The sequence below is a fragment of the Leucopleurus acutus genome (genome assembly GCF_964270905.1).
Source record: "Leucopleurus acutus genome assembly, chromosome: 4".
Lineage (NCBI taxonomy): Eukaryota > Metazoa > Chordata > Mammalia > Artiodactyla > Delphinidae > Leucopleurus > Leucopleurus acutus.
Window position 1 is genome coordinate 75218746 of NC_139146.1, and position 19048 is coordinate 75237793.

General features: G+C 36.5%; 1 protein-coding gene across 3 annotated transcripts in view; it reads left to right on the forward strand.

Moving 5' to 3' along the window:
* Positions 1–19048, forward strand: part of EXOC1 (exocyst complex component 1) — a 61256-nt gene that overhangs the window by 3664 nt on the left and 38544 nt on the right. For 2 of the 3 annotated variants that reach the window (XM_082838893.1, XM_082838894.1), the window contains exons 2-7: positions 498–631; positions 4629–4759; positions 11712–11871; positions 16283–16470; positions 18317–18544; positions 18753–18885. In XM_082838893.1, coding sequence (XP_082695019.1) covers positions 508–631; positions 4629–4759; positions 11712–11871; positions 16283–16470; positions 18317–18544; positions 18753–18885 — 964 coding nt within the window. In that variant the 5' untranslated portion in view covers positions 498–507. Of the gene's footprint in view, positions 1–497; positions 632–4628; positions 4760–11711; positions 11872–16282; positions 16471–18316; positions 18545–18752; positions 18886–19048 lie in introns of those variants that run through there. The other variant, XM_082838895.1, reaches the window with a different exon arrangement.

Consider the following 19048-nt stretch of genomic DNA (forward strand, 5'->3'; position numbering starts at 1 on the left):
ATCCTAGCGGTGTAAAGTGGTAGGTATCTCAATGTGGTTTGATTTGCATTTCCCTAACGGCTAATGTTGGACATCTTTCCATGTGCTTATTGGCCATTTGTATCTCTTCCTTGGAGAAATGTCTGTTCAGATCCTTTGCTCAGTTTTTAACTGGGATACTTGTCTTTTTATTGTTGAGTTGTAAGAGTTCTTTATATAGGAAATTTATATTTGAGGATTGGGCATGGATTTTTTAATTTTTTCCTAAATTTTTAAAAAATATTATAATATTTGGTGAACACTTCCAAAGATTTTAGAGTTTGATATCACTGGTTCTCTAATTTCTTTTCCAAACATACAGCTTTTTATTTTTATGATGTAGGTGTACTAGTGTATTAAATCATTCATCCTACACTTATTTGCCATAAATAAGATCATTTTTTTAATCCTAAATGGAACAATGTAAGATAGAATGATTTTGAGAATGAGTATAATATCTATACTCTGAATTTTTTCAGTTGAGTAAAGATGACAGCAATCAAGCACGCATTACAAAGAGACATTTTTACACCAAATGACGAACGCCTGCTGAGTATTGTCAATGTCTGCAAAGCAGGAAAAAAGAAAAAGAACTGTTTTTTGTGTGCCACAGGTGGGTATTTAGTAAGTCAAGGTTCTTGTTTGGCATTCTTTTATTCCCTAGGGGTCATTTCCTCATTGTTTAAAATATTCTTGGACTTCCCTGGTGGTCCAGTGGTTAATCTGCCTTCCAATGCAGGGGACATGCCTTCGATCTCTGGTCAGGGAACTAAGATCCCACATGCCACGGGGCAGCTAAGCCTGTGCACCACAACTAGAGAAGCCTGTGTGCTGCAGTGAAAGATCCTGCATCCCACAAAGAAGATCCTGTGAACTGCAACTAAGACCTGATGCAGCCAAATAAATAAATTTAAAAAATAAAAGAATGACCATGTATCACTTTAAAAAAAAAAAAGAAATTCAATTTCAAAAATAAATAAAATAAAATATTCTCATTGTTTCTGTGATTGGAAAATCGGGCCAACAAATTCGTTTTTTTTCAATTGTCTTTAATTAAATCTTGAGTAGACACAAAAGTATTTCTTTTTTAAAAATATTTATTTATTTATTTATTTTTGGCCGCGTTGGGTCTTTGTTGCTGCACGTGGGCTTTCTCTAGTTGCCGTGCGCTTCTCATTGCGGTGGCTTCTCTTGTTGTGGAGCACGGGCTCTAGGTGCTTGGGCTTCAGTAGTTGCGGCACGTGGGCTCAGTAGTTGTGGCTCAGGACTCTAGAGCACAGGCTCAGTAGTTGTGACGCACAGGCTTCGTTGCTCCGTGGCACGTGGGATCTTCCCAGACCAGGGATCAGACTCGTGTTCCCTGCACTGGCAGGCAGATTCTTAACCACTGCACCACCAGGGAAGTCCCACAAAAGTATTTCTGTAACATACATACAAGGTGTGAACACTTGTGTATACCACTGTCCAGAATAAGAAGAATTTTACCATTACCTTTGAAGTCTCCTGTGTGCCCTGCCCTGCTCCCATTCCCTTCCCTCCCTCATTAAGAGGTAACTAGTATCCTGAATTTTGATTTACTCTTTCCTTGCTTTTCTTTATCATTTTACCATATGTGTTTGTAATCTCGAATATACATTGTTATGTTTGCGTGTCTTTGAACTTTACATAAATTGAATCATAGCACAGGTATTCATTTGTGACTTTTTCCACTCAACAGTATGTTTGTGAGTGTTATCTCTTGTTTTTCTCCCATAGCTGTAATTCTTTCATTTCCACTGCTGTGTAGTAGTCTACTCTGAGAGTACTGCTGTTTACTTACCCATCTTACCAGTGATGCCAGGAGGTTTGTTTCCAGATTTTGCTGTTCGGGCAGCACTTCTGTGAGCATGTTTGTCCTTGTCTGCCAGTGTACACAGGCAAGAATCTTCTAGGGTAGACACGTAAATGTGAGCTTGCTGGGTCATAGGCAGTGAATGGTCAACACTACCCTAATACCAGATTATTTTCAAAAGTAGTTGTACTGGTTTTCACTCCCACAAGCAGTGTGTTTTGGGTTCTCCACATCCTAGTCTAAACTTGGTTTTGACAGACTGTTGTTTCCAATCTGGTGGGTGTGAAATAGAATCTCGTGGTTTTAAATTGCATTTCCCTAAATAATAATGAGATTGAGCCTCTTTTCATGGATTTATTAGCCATTAATTTTCTTGCCTAAGAAATTTGCCTGTTTAAGCCTTTTACTCGTTTTTCTATTCTGTTGGTTGTCCTTTTACCGATTTCTTTAAGTTCTGTATGTAATTTGCATACTAATTTGCTGATTGTATGCATCCCAGTTTATGGCTTATCTTTTCACTTTTTGTGATGCTTTTTAATGAAATCAGATTAATCAGTCTGATCATTTATGGCTTCCCCTTTTTGTGTCTTATTTAGGATATCCTTCCATACCCTGGAGTAATAAAAGTATTCTCCTATACTACATTCTACAAGTTTTATAATTTTACCTTTCACATTTCAGTCTTTGATTTACCTGTGTCCACGTTTATAGTGATGAGTGTGAGTGTGTTTGTTTCTGTATCCGTTCTTATATCTGGATTTTATGTTGTCTTGTGGGTATTTTGTTTTTTCATCTGAATTTTAAAATCAAGTTCCAAATTTTGTTGGGAGTTTGATTGGAATTGTTTTGAATCTGTAGTTCACTTTGGAGAGAACTTGCATTTTATGATATTAAGTCTTCTTGTTCATGAATATGGTGTGGTTCTCCATTTATCTTGGTCTTCTTTAATGCCTTGTAATAAGTTTTATAGTTTTAAAGACTTTCAATAAGTTTTATGATTTTATTATTACTATTTTTTTAATGTTTATTTATTTATTTGGCTGCGCCGGGTCTTAGTTGCAGCACGAGGGATCTTTGTTGCCACATGTGGGATCTTTAGTTGCAGCATGTGGGCTCTTAGTTGAGGCATGCGGGATTTAGTTACCTGACCAAGGCTCAAACCTGGGCCCCCTGCATTGGGAGCACGGAGTCTTAACCACTGGACCACCAGGGAAGTCCCAAGTTTTATAATTTTAAAGGCTTTGCACATGTGTTATATTTTATATTTACCCCTAGATATTTATTTATTCCTAGATTTTTAATACTATCGTAAATAATAACTCCTGTTAGTATTAATACATTTTTAAGACTTTATTTTTTTTAGAGCAGCTTTAGGTTTATACGAAAATTGAGAGGTAGGTACAGAGATTTCCCTTATGCCCCTTTCCCCACACATGCATAGCCTTTCGCTTTGTTAACACTACTCACCACAGTGGTACATTTGTTACCAAGAATGAACCTACGTTAACAAATCATAATCACCCAAAGTCCATAGTTTACTGTAGGTTTCACTCTTGGTGTTGGGTTTGGACAAATGGATAATGTCATATAGAGTATTTTAACTGCCCTAAAAATCCTCCGTGCTCTGCCTGTTCATCTCTTCCCCAATCCCTGGCAACCACTGATCTTCTTACTGTCTCCACAGTTTTGCCTTTTCCAGAATGTCGTATAGTAATTGGACTCAAATAGTATGTAACCTTCTCAGATTGGTTTCTTTCACTTAGTAATATGCATTTAACTTTCCTCCATGTGTTTTCATGGCTTATGGCTCATTTCTTTTTAGTGCTGCATAACATTCCATTGTCTAGATGTACCACAGTTTATTTATCCATTCACCTACTGAAGGACATCTTGGTTGCTTTCAAGTTAGCAGTTATAAATAAAGCAGCTATAAACATCCGTGTGCAGGTTTTTGTGTGGACATATGTTTTCAGCTTCTTTGGGTAAATACCAAGGAATGCGGTTGCTGGATGATATGGTAAGAGTACTTTTAGTTTTGTTAGGAAACTGCCAAACTCTCCTCCAAAGTGACTGTACCTTTTTTTTTTCCTGGTGTGCGGGCCTCTCACTGTTGTGGCCTCTCCCGTTGCGGAGCACAGGCTCTGGACGCGCAGGCTCAGCGGCCATGGTTCACGGGCCCAGCCGCTCCGCGGCATGTGGGATCTTCCCGGACCGGGGCACGAACCCGTGTCCCCTGCATCAGCAGGCGGACTCTCAACCACTGCGCCACCAGGGAAGCCCCCTGTACCATTTTTAATTCCCACCGTCAGTGAATGACAGTGCATGTTGCTTCACATCCTCACCAGCATTTGGTGTTGTCAGTGCTCTGGATTTTGGCCATTCTAATAGGTGTGTAGTGGTATCTCGTTGTCATTTGAATTTACGTTTCCCTGATGACATATGCTATGGAGCATCTTTTCATATGCTTATTTGTGGTCTATATATCTTCTTTGGTCGGGTGTCTGTCAAGGTCTTTGGCCCATGTTTTTAATCTGAATTTTTTTTCTTATTTTTGAGTTTTAAGAGTTTTACTTCTCAAGTAATCTGCCTCTGACCTTCTAGTCTGATTTAGATTCTTCCATTAGTATTCTGTGTATTCCTCAGTCATAGCATTTGTTATGAAATACTATTCCTGTTTTAGTATTGTGTACAGACACCTGACAGCTGTGTTTGCAATGAATTAATGAAGAATGAGGAAATGAATAATGTCTCTAATGAAAGTGTGTGTTTTATTCAACAGTGACAACTGAACGCCCCGTGCAGGTGAAGGTGGTCAAAGTCAAGAAATCTGATAAAGGAGATTTCTACAAAAGGCAGATTGCTTGGGCCCTTCGAGACCTTGCTGTGGTAGATGCCAAGGATGCTATTAAAGTATGTTTTTGTTAGTTCTTTGACATGAATTCAGAAAGTGTCTTTCATTTTATAACATAGTATGTTGTCTTCTAAGATGATCTAAACTTGTTTTGTGACCCAGTAGTTCACCACCTAACCAGCAATTAGTCTAAAGTGTATTATCCAACCTTCCATTCTCTCACTTCTCATTCGCAGGCTACTTAAAATAAGTATGTATGTAAGCTTGTTTCATTGTTGTGCTTTTTTTTTTTTAGCTACAATTATGTTTGTTCACAGGCTACATAACTAGAGCAAAATAACCTTGACTGTACATTTCTGTATTTAGATTAGGTATACTTAGTATAAAATCCATAAATTAGTATGGATTTTAAAGTGGTGTGTTGTGTGAGTAGTTTTTAAAAAAATCATTGTTTTGGTAAAACCTAGTTCAGAAATCACAGAAAATATAACCAAAGTGAATCTTCCTTAGGTAGTCCTTAAAAATAATGTAGAATCACCAGCTGAGGCAGCCAAGCTGGCCCTCTGAAGCTATGGTTTGAATATTGTGGCTCAAGTGATGGCAGTGATAGTGAGTTTCACCCCTTATTTTAAGGACTTTGAAGAATAAGATGTGACATTAAATAAGATATTAAATAAGATATTAATAAGATACCTTACACCTTAAGTCACACTCAAACTCCAGGAAAGCTGAATAATACGATAATCGTGATAAAGGGCCACCTTTATTCCTGACAGTTCAAGGCTTTTCACAGCAATACCCTTTTTTAAAAAAAAAAAAAGAAATAGGACTTCCCTGGTGGCGCAGTGGTTGAGAGTCCGCCTGCTGATGCAGGGGACACGGGTTCATGCCCCGGTCTGGGAAGATCCCACATGCCGCGGAGTGGCTGGGCCCGTGAGCCATGGCCGCTGAGCCTGTGCGTCCGGAGCCTGTGCTCCGCAATGGGAGAGGCCACAACAGTGAGAGGCCCGCATAACGCAAAAAAAAAAAAGAAATAAAGTAGACCCCCTCAGGTTAAAGTAGGTGCTTCTTCCTCTTCAGCCTCTCTAACCCTCCCCCTCATCTTCCTCTGCAGCCCAGAGGCACCTCCAGAGCTCTAGGGAGTGCCTTGCACCACATCTACTGTACTGTGGATGGGGCTGATAGCAAGGCTTAGAGTACTGTAACTACATGTGTCCATTGACTGAACTCTACAAGTCTCATACAGTGATTAAAAAGGCACAAAGAAGTGAAAACTACCTTCGTAGAGCAGTCTGATAAAATAAAAGTCTGGTTTTATGCTGACCTGGTACAAACCTCTGAGGAACTAAAAGCTGGACAGCATGACAGGCAGTTGAGTCAGGTGCAAGAAGATTTTTTTAATGAAGCAGAAACAGCTTTAGGAGAGTCCTGCATATCTGTAGAGTTGAGATTTCTTCCAAAATGTAGAGAATGCCTGTTCTTTAAATATTTTAGGCAAACTGGGCCTTTGCTTTATTCCTAAAAAGCACCCAGTTTTTAGAAAAATGGGGGATGTGGAAAACGGGGTCTTACAGGTGCTTTGAATGTGGGTGCATGTATATGTATTTGGAAAGAACATGAAAATGAGATTTTAAAAAACACTTCAATTATTTAATAATTTCTGTTATTATGGGAAGGATCAAGAGTAGAGATTTTCTGTTAAGACAAAATACTTGAAAGGCTTTTTAGAAATTCACCTTTATTAAAAAGCCTTTTTCTCTTCAGTAGTTCCACACTTCATAACCCCGTTGACTTGTGTAATTCACTAACATTGCTGAATGCTTATTTGAATGCTTTCCTCAGCTGACACCTCATTGCTGACTTGCTTAATGGATTTTTTTTCATTTTATGCAGGCACCTTGGTGTGTGTACGCTACATATGGATATAAAACATAAAATTTTTATACATAGCCTAACATTAGCCATTTTGCATCACACATTAATAATTTTTTAAAAAATATTATTTATTTATTTTTGGCTGTGTTGCATCTTCATTGCTGCGCGCGGGCTTTCTCTAGTTGCAGTGAGCGGGGGCTACTCTTAATTGCGGTGCACGGGCTTCTCATTGTCGTGGCTTCTCGTTGCGAAGCACGGGATCTAGGCACACAGGCTTCAGTAGTTGTGGCACACAGGCTCAGTAGTCGTGGCTCCTGGGCTTAGTTGCTCCGCAGCATGTGGCATCTTCCCAGACCAGGGCTCGAACCCGTGTCCCCTGCATTGGCAAGCGGATTCTTAACCACTGCACCACCAGGGAAGTCCCTGCATCACGCATTGATTTGTGTGAGTGTTGCTGCTTGGTGCAGTCAGCCTCTTTTATGTGAAATATTCCCAGGGAAGAGATCATTTCCCGTCAAGCTTCATATGAGTTGCCAAGACTCTTAGATTTCTTTATAAATACTAATGCAATTATTTTTTTTGAATTTTATTTTATTTTTTATACAGCAGGTTCTTATTAGTCATCCATTTTATACACATCAGTGTATACATGTCAATGCCAATCTTCCAATTCATCACACCACCACCACCACCACGCCCCTCCACTGCTTTCCCCCCTTGGTGTCCATACGTTTGTTCTCTACATTTGTGTCTCAATTTCTGCCCTGCAAACTGGTTCATCTGTACTATTTTTCTAGGTTCCACATATATGCGTTAATATATGATATTTGTTTTTCTCTTTTTGACTTACTTCACTCTGTATGACAGTCTCTAGATCCATCCACATCTCTACAAATGACCCAGTTTTGTTCCTTTTTATGGCTGAGTAATATTCCATTGTATATATGTACCACATCTTCTCTATCCATTCGTCTGTCGATGGGCATTTAGGTTGCTTCCATGACCTGGCTATTGTAAATAGTGCTGCAATGAACATTGGGGTGCATGTGTCTTTTTGAATTATGGCTTTCTCTGGGTATATGCCCAGTAGTGGGATTGTTGGGTATATGGTAATTCTATTTTTAGTTTTTTAAGGAACCTCCATACTGTTCTACATAGTGGCTGTATCAGTTTACATTCCCACCAACAGTGCAAGAGGGTTCCCTTTTCTCCACACCCTCTCCAGCATTTGTTGTTTGTAGATTTTCTGATGATGCCCATTCTAACTGGTGTGAGGTGATACCTCATTGTAGTTTTGATTTGCATTTCTCTAATAATTAGTGATGTTGAGCAGCTTTTCATGTGCTTCTTGGCCATCTGTATGTCTTTAGAGGAACGTCTATTTAGGTCTTCTGCCCATTTTTGAATTGGGTTGTTTGTTCTTTTAATATTGAGCTACATGAGCTGTTTATATATTTTGGAGATTAATCCTTTGTCCATTGATTTGTTTGCAAATATTTTCTCCCATTTTGAGGGTTTTTTTTTGTCTTTTTTATGGTTTCCTTTGCTGTGCAAAAGCTTTGAAGTTTCATTAGGTCCCACTTGTTTATTTTTGTTTTTATTACCATTACTCTAGGAGGTGGATCAGAAAAGATCTTGCTGTGATTTATGTCAAAGAGTGTTCTTCCTATGTTTTCCTCTAAGAGTCTTACAGTGTCCAGTCTTACATTTAGGTCTCTAATCTATTTTGAGTTTATTTTTGTGTATGGTGTTAGGGAGTGTTCTAATTTCATTCTTTTACATGTAGCTGTCCAGTTTTCCTGGCACCACTTACTGAAGAGACTGTCTTCTCCATTGTATATCCTTGCCTCGTTTGTCATAGATAAGTTGATCATAGGTGCGTGGGTTTATCTCTGGGCTTTCTATCCTGTTCCATTGATCAATATTTCTGTTTTTGTGCCAGTACCATATTGTCTTGATTACTGTAGCTTTGTAATATATTGTGAAGTCAGGGAGTCTGATTCCTCCAGTTTGTGTTTTTCCCTCAAGACTGTTTTGCCTATTTGGTATCTTTTGTGTCTCTATACAAACTTTAAGATTTTTTGTTCTAGTTCTGTAAAAAATGCCATTGGTAATTTGATAGGGATTGCATTGAATCTGTAGATTGCTTTGGGTAGTAGAGTCATTTTCACAATATTGATCCTTCCAATCCAAGAACACGGTATCTCTCCATCTGTTGGTATCATCTTTAATTTCTTTCATCAGTGTCTTATAGTTTTCTGCATAGAGGTCTTTTGTCTCCCTCGGTAGGTTTTTTCCTAGGTATTTTATTTTTGTTGCAATGGTGAATGGGATTGTTTCCTTACTTTCTCTTTCTGATCTTTCATTGTTAGTGTATAGGAATGCAAGAGATTTCTGTGCATTAATTTTGTATCCTGCAACTTTACCAAATTCATTGATTAGCTCTAGTAGTTTTCTGGTAGCATCTTTAGGATTTTCTATGTATAGTATCATGTCATCTGCAAACAGTGACAGTTTTACTTCTTTTCCAATTTGTATTCCTCTTTTTTCTTTTTGTTCTCTGATTGCTGTGGCTAGGACTTCCAAAACTATGTTGAATAGTGGTGAGAGTGGACATCCTTGTCCACAATTACCTTTTTTAAAAAAAAATTTATTAAGTATAGTTGATTTACAATGTTGTGTTAATTTCTGCTGTACAAAAAAGTGATTCAGTTATACATATATATATATACATTCTTTTTCATATTCTTTTCTATTATGGTTTATCACAGAATATTGAATATAGTTCCCTGTGCTATACAGTAGGACCTTGTTTATCTCTTCTATGTATAATAGTTTGGATCTGCTAATCCCAAACTCCCAGTACATCCCTTCCTCACCTCTCCTCCCCCTTGGCCATCACAAGTCTGGTCTCTATGTAAGTGAATCTGTTTCTGTTTCACAGATAAGTTCATTTGTGTCACATTTTAGATTCCACATATAAGTGATATCATATGTATTTGTCCTCCGTCTGACTAACTTCACTTAGTATGATACTCTCTAGTAGCATCCATGTTGCTGCAAATGGCATTATTTCATTCTTTTTTATGGCTAAGTAGTATTTCATTGTATATATGTACCACATCATCTTTATCCATTCATTTGTCGATGGACATGTAGGTTGTTTTTCTGTCGTGGCTGTGGTAAATAGTGCTGCAGTGAACATTGGGGTGCATTTATCTTTTCAAATTATAGTTTTGTCCAGGTATATGCCCAGGAATGGGATTGCTGGATCATATGGCAACTCTATTTTTAGTTCTTTGAGGAACCTCCATACTGTTTTCCATAGTGGCTGCACCAACTTATAATGCAATTACCTTTTCGTTGTAAGTGAAAGTTTTTAATCTTTTGTCACTTTAATTCTGCTTATTGAGCTATAAATTCATTAGTACATCCATGCTACTGTAATATGATTGTACCATAGGTAAGTCTTGATCCCTAAATTATCCCAGATCTTCACAGTGAAAGTCATATCACTTTCCTTGCCTACTTATGGTCTTTATTACATTTTATTCCCCCTAAATAACACTTTAAATTAATTGAATACATGTTTAGCCTTCTATAGAACATTAAAAACATTTGAGCCTATTTTTAATTCCTTGGATGTGAAGGAAAGTATACATCCATATGTTTTCATATTTTATACAGTAGTCAAGTAGTTCTAAATTCAAGGGAGAATATCAAGGCATGAAAATATTTCTGTAATGTGGCTTAAGAGACATGTAGAAAGCATAGTGCAGTTCTCTCACACCAGTTGAACTTGTTTTTCATTTGAAATGACCTTAAAAGGCCTGTATTTTTTACTTTTGAGACACCTTTAATTGTTCTGTATTTTCAGAATTGTAAACAGGAGCAGTCCCTGCTTTTCACCTCATTTGTTCTTGGAAATCACACTAGGATATAGATTGTATTTTTTCTCACATGTTATAATGAGAAGATTCACAGCTGTGAATAATAGCACATTATCAAAGAAAAAGTATAACTGTAAAACCCCATAGGCAATTTAAAAAGAAAAATTATGTCCACATCAAAACCAGAAACCATTGCCATCTTATAAACTAGGAAGCTGAGACACAGGCCATCAGACATCCTATACTTTCACTCATAGACCTAAGGGGCATAGAAAGGAAATTACCAGAATACTATGTTGTTTTTAATCCAGCATCTTTTGAGAGGTACACAAAATTTGTGCTATAAATTGAATTCTCCGAACCATTCTCTGCAAGTCACTTAGTCGATTGTGTGTGTGTGTGTGCGCGCGTGTGCGTGTGTGTGCGCACGTGCGCGCGCAGTTCTTTGCCATTTTGTTATGTGCGGGTCCATGTAACCACTGCTACAATCAAGATACAGAAGTATTACAACACCTTAAAGAGCTCCCTCAGCTACCTCTTTATAGCACACCCATCCTCTTTCCTCCCCTCAACAATCCCTGACTCCTGACAACCACTAATCTATTCTCCATCTCGTCTGTTTCGAGTAGAATTTCATTTTGATTTATTTATAGTTATTGGAGACTATCTCTTTGTGTAGATATTTAGGTATGACATTATATAGACATAACTTAGTTTTGCTTGTGCTGACATTACCAGTTTCAGTGAGGGAAAAAACCTTTTAGTCTATTTTTTTTTTTTTTTTTTGCTGCGTTGGGTCTTCGTTGCTATGCGCGTGCTTTCTCTAGTTGCAGCGAGTGGGGACTACTCTTCATTGCAGTGCATGGGCTTCTCATTGCAGTGGCTTCTCTTGTTGTGGAGCACGGGCTCTAGGCATGAGGCCTTCAGTAGTTGTGGCACATGGGCTCAGTAGTTGTGGCTCGCGGACTGTAGAGCGCAGACTTAGTAGCTGTGGTGCGTGGGCTTAGTTGTTCTGCGGCATGTGGGATCTTCCCGGACCAGGGCTTGAACCTGTGTCCCCTGCACTGGCAGGCGGATTCTTGACCACTGTGCCACCAGGGAAGTCCCCCTTTTAGTAGATTTGTAATGGTGATTTTTTTTTCCAACAACAGCTTCAACTTCTTTTTGTTTTATTGAAATATATATTTTACAATAATGAAAAGAAGATATGATCAAAAACAATATCTTTTGTATATTTTTATTTCAGGAAAATCCTGAATTTGATTTACATTTTGAAAAAATATATAAATGGGTTGCCAGCAGCACTGCTGAAAAGAATGCATTTATTTCATGCATTTGGAAACTGAACCAGCGATATCTCCGGAAGAAAATTGATTTTGTCAATGTTAGCTCACAGCTTTTGGAAGGTAAAGTTAAATAAAAATGTATATGTAAAATCAGGTATATCTGTAAGTGAATATATAATTTGGCATTACTCAAAGTATTTAAAACTCTGAATTATCTTTTTTGTAAAGGAATTTTAAAATAATTTTTCTTATTGCAGAAGTGATGCTTGTTCATTATAGAAAACTGATTCATTAAATTAAATGAAAATCACTTATAAACTTAATCCTCAGAGATAACTATGCATTTCTATGCATACTGAAATGCTTTTTTTTAAATAAAGAAATTTATGTTGCTACCTAACATGCCTTTTCATATAATGTTTCATGAACATTTTCCATGTTATTAAACACTTACCCCGACATTATTTTTAATGGCACCATAGTATTCCATTGTATTGGATATACTATAATTTTTTAACTAATCACTTTAAAAATTTTTTCCAATCTTTGCTTATCTTAAACAGCTCTGAGATGAATGTCCTTGTAGCTGTATTTTTGTGTAGAGTGTAGGTGTAGTATTTAAGAAACAACTCTGGAGTCAGACTGCCTGGGTTCAAATACTGGCTTTGTCACTTACTATAGCTGTGTGACCTTGGTTACTCTATGTTTCAGTTTCTCATATGTCAGAAACAGAGATAATAATAGTATCGACTCCATAGGATTGTTTTAAGGATTAAATTAATATATGAACATGATGAGAACAATGCCAGATATATAGTAAGAACTCAATTATATATTAACAATTATTATTCTATTATCAGGATAAAGTCTTAAGACATGAGCTTAATTAGGGTATTTTAGATCAGTATGTCTTCAGGAATATTACTAGGGATTATTTTGTGTTATAAGACAAAAACTCTACTGTTAATTGCTGAGAACATACAATGAGGTTTTTTTCTTTTAAAATATCTTTTATGAAGACATACACATTGTGAGAAGCTGGGTTCTGTGTGCCTTGGGGATGCAATTTGTGTTGTATTCTTCATCTCAAAGAAAGCAATTGAAGTAACAGCAGGTGGACAGAGTTGTTGCCCCTTTATTGAGAAAAAAAAAAGTAGATTTGTTCTAAATTATATATTAGAAAGAAAACTTAGATTTGTCCTAAGTTGTATATTAGCATTTCAAAATAGAAGCTTCTGTTCTGTCAAGTGAAACATCTGAAATTACCAATATTCAACCAGTTTGACCTATAAAAATGGCAGTTTCAGATGCTTCAGACTATTCCTTGACTTAGTCACTTGCCTCTGTCCCTTCTCCATTTTGTTTTACTTAATTCCTTTGCTGTTTGATCATCTATCTTTTTCTCCCTAAATGTAGTATTCTTGTTCATCACTTATTAATTAGTGAGGCCATTACTGGTTTCAGGCTTGATGCTTGGAACTGGCAGAGGCAAGTCACATCTCTCAGGCCACATGCTTCTCCCTGCAGTGGGGCTGGCCTTGTGTCGGAGCCCTCAGGGTTGCCATCTTGCCAACATTAGCCTCCAGTGTCTTGGTTGAGTGTGTTGAGGGAATAACCTTTAAGAAATTTATGGTAATTTTCCATGCTTTGAATAGTGGCTTAATTTGTTCTGAGTAGCTTTCTTTTTTTTTTTTTTAACCATTTCAGGGTTGAACATTCTGATCAGTGAATGATTCATAAGCTTTCTGTTCTGTTTTTGAATATGATGTGTTTCCAGATGTTACTTATTGCCTGAGATGTATTTTAAACTAATATATTTCATTCAGTCAACAATATGGGCAAGTACATACCTACCTGTATTTACCTCATTAAGGAATATTACCAAAATCAATGAGAAGAGTATTGCTGTTTTTTGAGAATGAAGTGACTAGCTTTAAAAAAAGACAAGACATTTAATTTTTCGGGCCTTAAATGAAGGTGTAGACATTTTTATTTTTATAAATATTACCTAATTGAGATCAATTTTAAGAATACTGAGATCCTTAAGGAGCTCATTTTGAAAATCACTTTCTATAAATTAGTAACTGTTGCTTTGGTTTAATGGAGTTCATATAGTAGCTTTATTAATGTCCATAAACTTGTTTAATGTTTTACTGGACTTTAAAATCATGACCACTAACTCCCATTTTTTAAAAAAAAGTCTCTAAGCTTTGGGTTATGTTAGAAAACAAATGAGAAATTATCAACATCTCCTTTTAAGAGCTAAGTAATCATTCAAGTAAGTAAGACTGTTCATTGGGAATGTTAGCAGTAGCAGCTTTAGTAGTTTTTATTGGTGACAATTGAATGTTCGTGCTAATAAATGGGGCTTCTTAGTAGAATAAGGTTCTTAAAACAGGACCTTGTTAGCAGTTGAAGTAGAGTGAAGTTTTTGTTTGGGCTTTTCTTTTTCATTCTTGCAGCCAGATTTTTTTTTTAAATCTTTGACTTGAATCCTTAAAAGCCAGCTTGAACTGATAATCGTGTGTGTTTTTTTAAACTGCTTCCATCTTGTCCTTTCTAACAATGTTTTATGACTAATCCATTGTGAGGGAGTGTTTGGGTAAAGGTTTGGGCCTTGAGTGAAAATAACTAGACTAAGCGCATGAGTCACAACTGACCTATAAGCAATCCCCAGGAAGTGATCTGCTTCCCAGTTTTCTCCTCCAAGGACTCGGCAGTACTGTTTCATAAACAACTAAGAGAAAATAGAAAGATAAATGTATTTTTAGTCACTGTCAGAAAATGAATTAAAAAAATGAACACTGGAAATTTAGCTTCTTGTGAATATTTCCAGTTTGTAGTTGTATTTGACATTGTCTTTTAACCTTAATGTAGCATGAAGTTCGAATGAAATATGGGTAGTATTTTTAAAATTTAAACCTGTGTACGTTTCTAGCCAGCTAATATTCTTTGCTTACTTTCCTCTGCTTTTTTCATACCTTTTTACTCTCCAGAACTGCCTAAAGTTACAGAAGGTGGGTAACACCTTTTCTTCTTATTCTATTCCATAGATTTTTATTACTTGACGTTGTTATGTACTGTTGGTTGCATACTTTATGAAATTGTGTGCAGGGAAAAGTATATTACTACAAAATCCATATGGTAATAAAAATCGATGATAGTATTCATTATTGACTTCCAAAGGGCTGTTTTATGGAAGAGAAAATACTTCTGAAGCAGTTATGATCATTTAAAATATTTGTTTATTTTTAAATATTTACTTGTGCAAGGAGCTGTACAGAATGGTTTAGGCATTCCCTGCCCCCTAGTGGCTAAGAAGCTGTCACACATGACAGTTGAATATTTCCACAGTGACTGTTTCAAAGGACTAGGAGCTCGGTGATGCTACTGTAAGGAACTTATATTTATATACTGTAATCTGTAATTGCCTGTACCAAAAGTTTTACCCCCTCCTTTTTTTTCTGGGACATTATCTAAATCGGCCTAATTACCATTCTTAAGAGTAAACCGTTTGTTACTTTGAATTAGGTGTTTTTTGTTCTAGGACAAATGAACATATGTCACACTGAATGCAAATATTCATTTTCATACAAAATAATGAATATTTCAAACATCCAGTGTTTGTGATTTTAACATGTCACATGAGTTGATGAAAATCAATGACTTTGTTTCGAGGTTTATTTAGGGGTAAAAATTATTTTTTTCATTTTACCTCTCTTAACCTCAAGATTTATATAAATCCCACTTGCTGAGTGTATTCTCTCAAAAAACTGAACTGAGACATTTACCCAGAAAGCATCTCAGATTTGACCTCATGGTCTTTTGTTTTGAAGCAGGAAAACAGTTTAAATTTTTGTAATTTCACTCAGCCGTGTAGTTGTTGCTCTTCTTACTGCAGTATACAGTTACTGAGAAAGTTTCTATTAGCTGATCTCTAGAAATTTTATTAACACATGTGAAAAATTTTTAAAGAAAGAAATGGAAAATTCAGTTAATATTTTCAGTGCCCAAAATAAATTGTGAATTGTAGATGCATTTTTAAAATTTCAATTGAAAGTTATTTGGAGAAAAAAACATAACAAAGACAAAAAGAACAAAGATAACAGAAGAAAATGTTACCTGGGAAAAAAAGGGAAGCGAATTATTTTTCATGTGTCCTGAACTCATAATCATTGTTTTGTTAGAGTGACAGTCACTTCAGGTAGGGGGAAAGGTTAGTCTTGCACACATGCTTTGTTTCTGGTTTTGTATTTGTTTTATAGTTTATGTTTTGGGAAACTGTGACTAAAGCCTATTTTAACACAAGTCAGTGAATTAGACTGCATGCTTTTGTTATAATAATTATGTTAACACATGCAGTTCTTCATAATAATAAGGGTTTTTTTTTCATATATTTTGAATCATTTTTTCCTATTTTTCAGCCACTAAATGTGACCTGTGCTTATAACTGACCTTACCTATAAGTACAGTGCTATTGTCCATCCTACTTTTTTTTACTACTTTATTTTTAATTTTTACCCTCTTTAAGAATCTGTTCCAAGTGGAGAAAATCAGAGTGTGACAGGAGGCGATGAAGAAGCAGTGGATGAATACCAAGAGTTAAATGCAAGAGAAGAGCAGGATATTGAGATAATGATGGAAGGCTGTGAGTATGCAATTTCAAATGCCGAGGCCTTTGCAGAAAGGTTGTCCAGAGAGCTGCAGGTGCTAGACGGGGTAAGCCTTTCTTGTAATCTATGATTAGTGATGTGTGTGTAGTGAATTGAGGAGACTGGTGATGTTCATATTTTACTGCCTGAGCACTTAAGCCTGGGTAGTGTGATTATTGCTGTCTTTCTCTATAAGTGCATTACCAGCTGCCATCAGTCTTTCACTGTTCTTGTTCAAAAGACAACCATTCCTAATAGGCCAATGAAGGCAGTCGGCTGAGGTTCTGGATTTGGGGAGCTTCTTGATTTGAAGTGATGGAAGTAAAAAGTAGCCAGCCTGAAACCAACTTGAGGGTTGATTCCCCCAGCCTCTGAAACACCTCAGAATAGTTCAATGCAAAAGAATAGCGTTTTTGTGGTTTGAAGGAAAAAAAAAAAAGGTACAGGTTAGAAAGAGAGAAATTGGGCTGAAAGAAGTGAATCATGTACCCAAAGAGAGCAAGATAGTGTGGTGAAAACAGAGAGCCAGGGGAAAAGGATGTTTGACTCCCCTGCTGAAATGTTTTGGAATAGACTCTATTCATTTGTATGCAAATTTCTAAGTTTGTATCTAAATGCACATCTTTATTTATCTACTTTTTTTTAGAAAGTAAAAAGCTGCAGGTAGCACCTCTGTTGTGAGAAAAGCCTAAAATGGGAACATTTGGGGTTTTTTTATTTTGTTTAGACAAGGTATGCATTTAAGAAAAATCCTCAGAGAATAAAAAATATTTAAAGACTTAAAGAATGTTAAGGTACATGAAAGGTACAGAAGTTATGTGATTGAACTCAGGCCCAGAGATTACACGAACAGTCCAAGCTTACAAATCTATAAAACCCTCTGGAAGTAAAGCCTAGAAGAGACTTCAAGATGTTAAAGTAGAAATTGTCCTGGGTCAGTTCAAGCCCATCTCTGCTGCTTGATGTCAGTGGGTCTGAGCCCTGCTGCCTTTACAGTTGGGCTGCACCTACAATTCAGTTATTATGAATAGTGTATAAAATAACACGTGTGAAATTATAGCATCAACTGTAGAATGATACTCTTAATTCCTTGTCCAAATTTTTTCCTCATATTGTGTTATCTGCCTTCTTAATGTGGCTTAGTGATTTGTATTATCTTTTCTAGTTAATATTGCATCTGTGTTGCAAGTCATCATATTACTTTGCAGTTTAATTTTGGATTTGAAAGCTTCCATATTTCAGGCAATTCAGAATCAATAGTCAGAATCATTTAGAAAACATTAATAAAGGGATGGTGGTTTGTTACTGCTTTGCCTCGAAAAAAAAGTAGTCGCAAATGAAAGAGAAAAGAAAGAATACCATAGAAGGAGCTATCTTATGGCAACAGGCTCTTCCACATCCTGTTTGTAGAAATCATACAACAGTTATAAATTAGTTCCATGAATTCTTCAAAGGCTGGCATACTACTGCTACCCTCTTGACTAAGGTATTAACATAGATGATTCTGCTTTTGTTTAGGGTTTTATGTAAATATTACAGAGTATAGAAAATTTTTATAGCTAATAGAGTTGGAAGAAGTATCAGAGATGACATAGTGTAATGCCACTTAATTTATAGAAATGAGAATATACCATTACTGATGATACATCGTGGGGCAGGGCCCTACTTGTTCAGTCTGCAGAAATATGCAATACTGAGGTATGGTCCCTAACCTTGATATAAGGGAAAGTGTACTTTCCTGAAATACTGTGTAAAAAAGTGGAATGTAAACACAGAATGATAAATTAGATGTTTAAATGTGTATGTCAACCTTTGTTACTCTGCTGTCAAAGAGATTTATCAATATTTCATTTTTATACCTCTTTTACACATTTGAAGAATACGAAGTATTACTTATCTTTTTAATTTTGTAGGCCAACATCCAGTCAATCATGGCCTCCGAAAAGCAAGTAAACATCCTAATGAACTTGCTGGACGAGGCTCTAAAGGAGGTGGATCAGATTGAATTGAAACTGAGCAGTTATGAGGAAATGCTCCAAAGTGTAAAAGAACAAATGGATCAGATCTCTGAGAGCAACCACCTGATTCATCTTAGTAACACTAATAATGTAAAACTCCTATCAGAGATAGAGTTCCTTGTGGTAAGCATGATTATAAGTTACCAACAACAATAAAAAAAATCTAATGATAATATGTAAAGCCCATTTGTAAACATTTTCTAATTTCTTTAGGAGAGCAAGATTTAAAAATACTGAAATTCCAAAGAGCTAGTAACAGGATTGAGTAGCATCTTACCTGTAAATTTCCTGAAGAGTACATGTACAAATGGTGTATTTATATATATTCCAGAACCACATGGACTTGGCCAAAGGTCATATAAAGGCCCTTCAGGAAGGAGATCTTGCTTCCTCCAGGGGCATCGAGGCCTGTACCAATGCCGCGGATGCCCTTCTGCAGTGCATGAATGTGGCTCTTCGACCAGGTATGACAACAAAATCTGCCCAAGAACCTGAGACTAAGCCTGTGACTTAGTATAAAGCTTTTGACAAGAAGTGCATGGGGCAAGTGGTTTAGGGTTACATTCTTAGCTATTAAAACAAGTTTCACTTATTATCAAACATAATTCATATTAGCACTAAGAAATT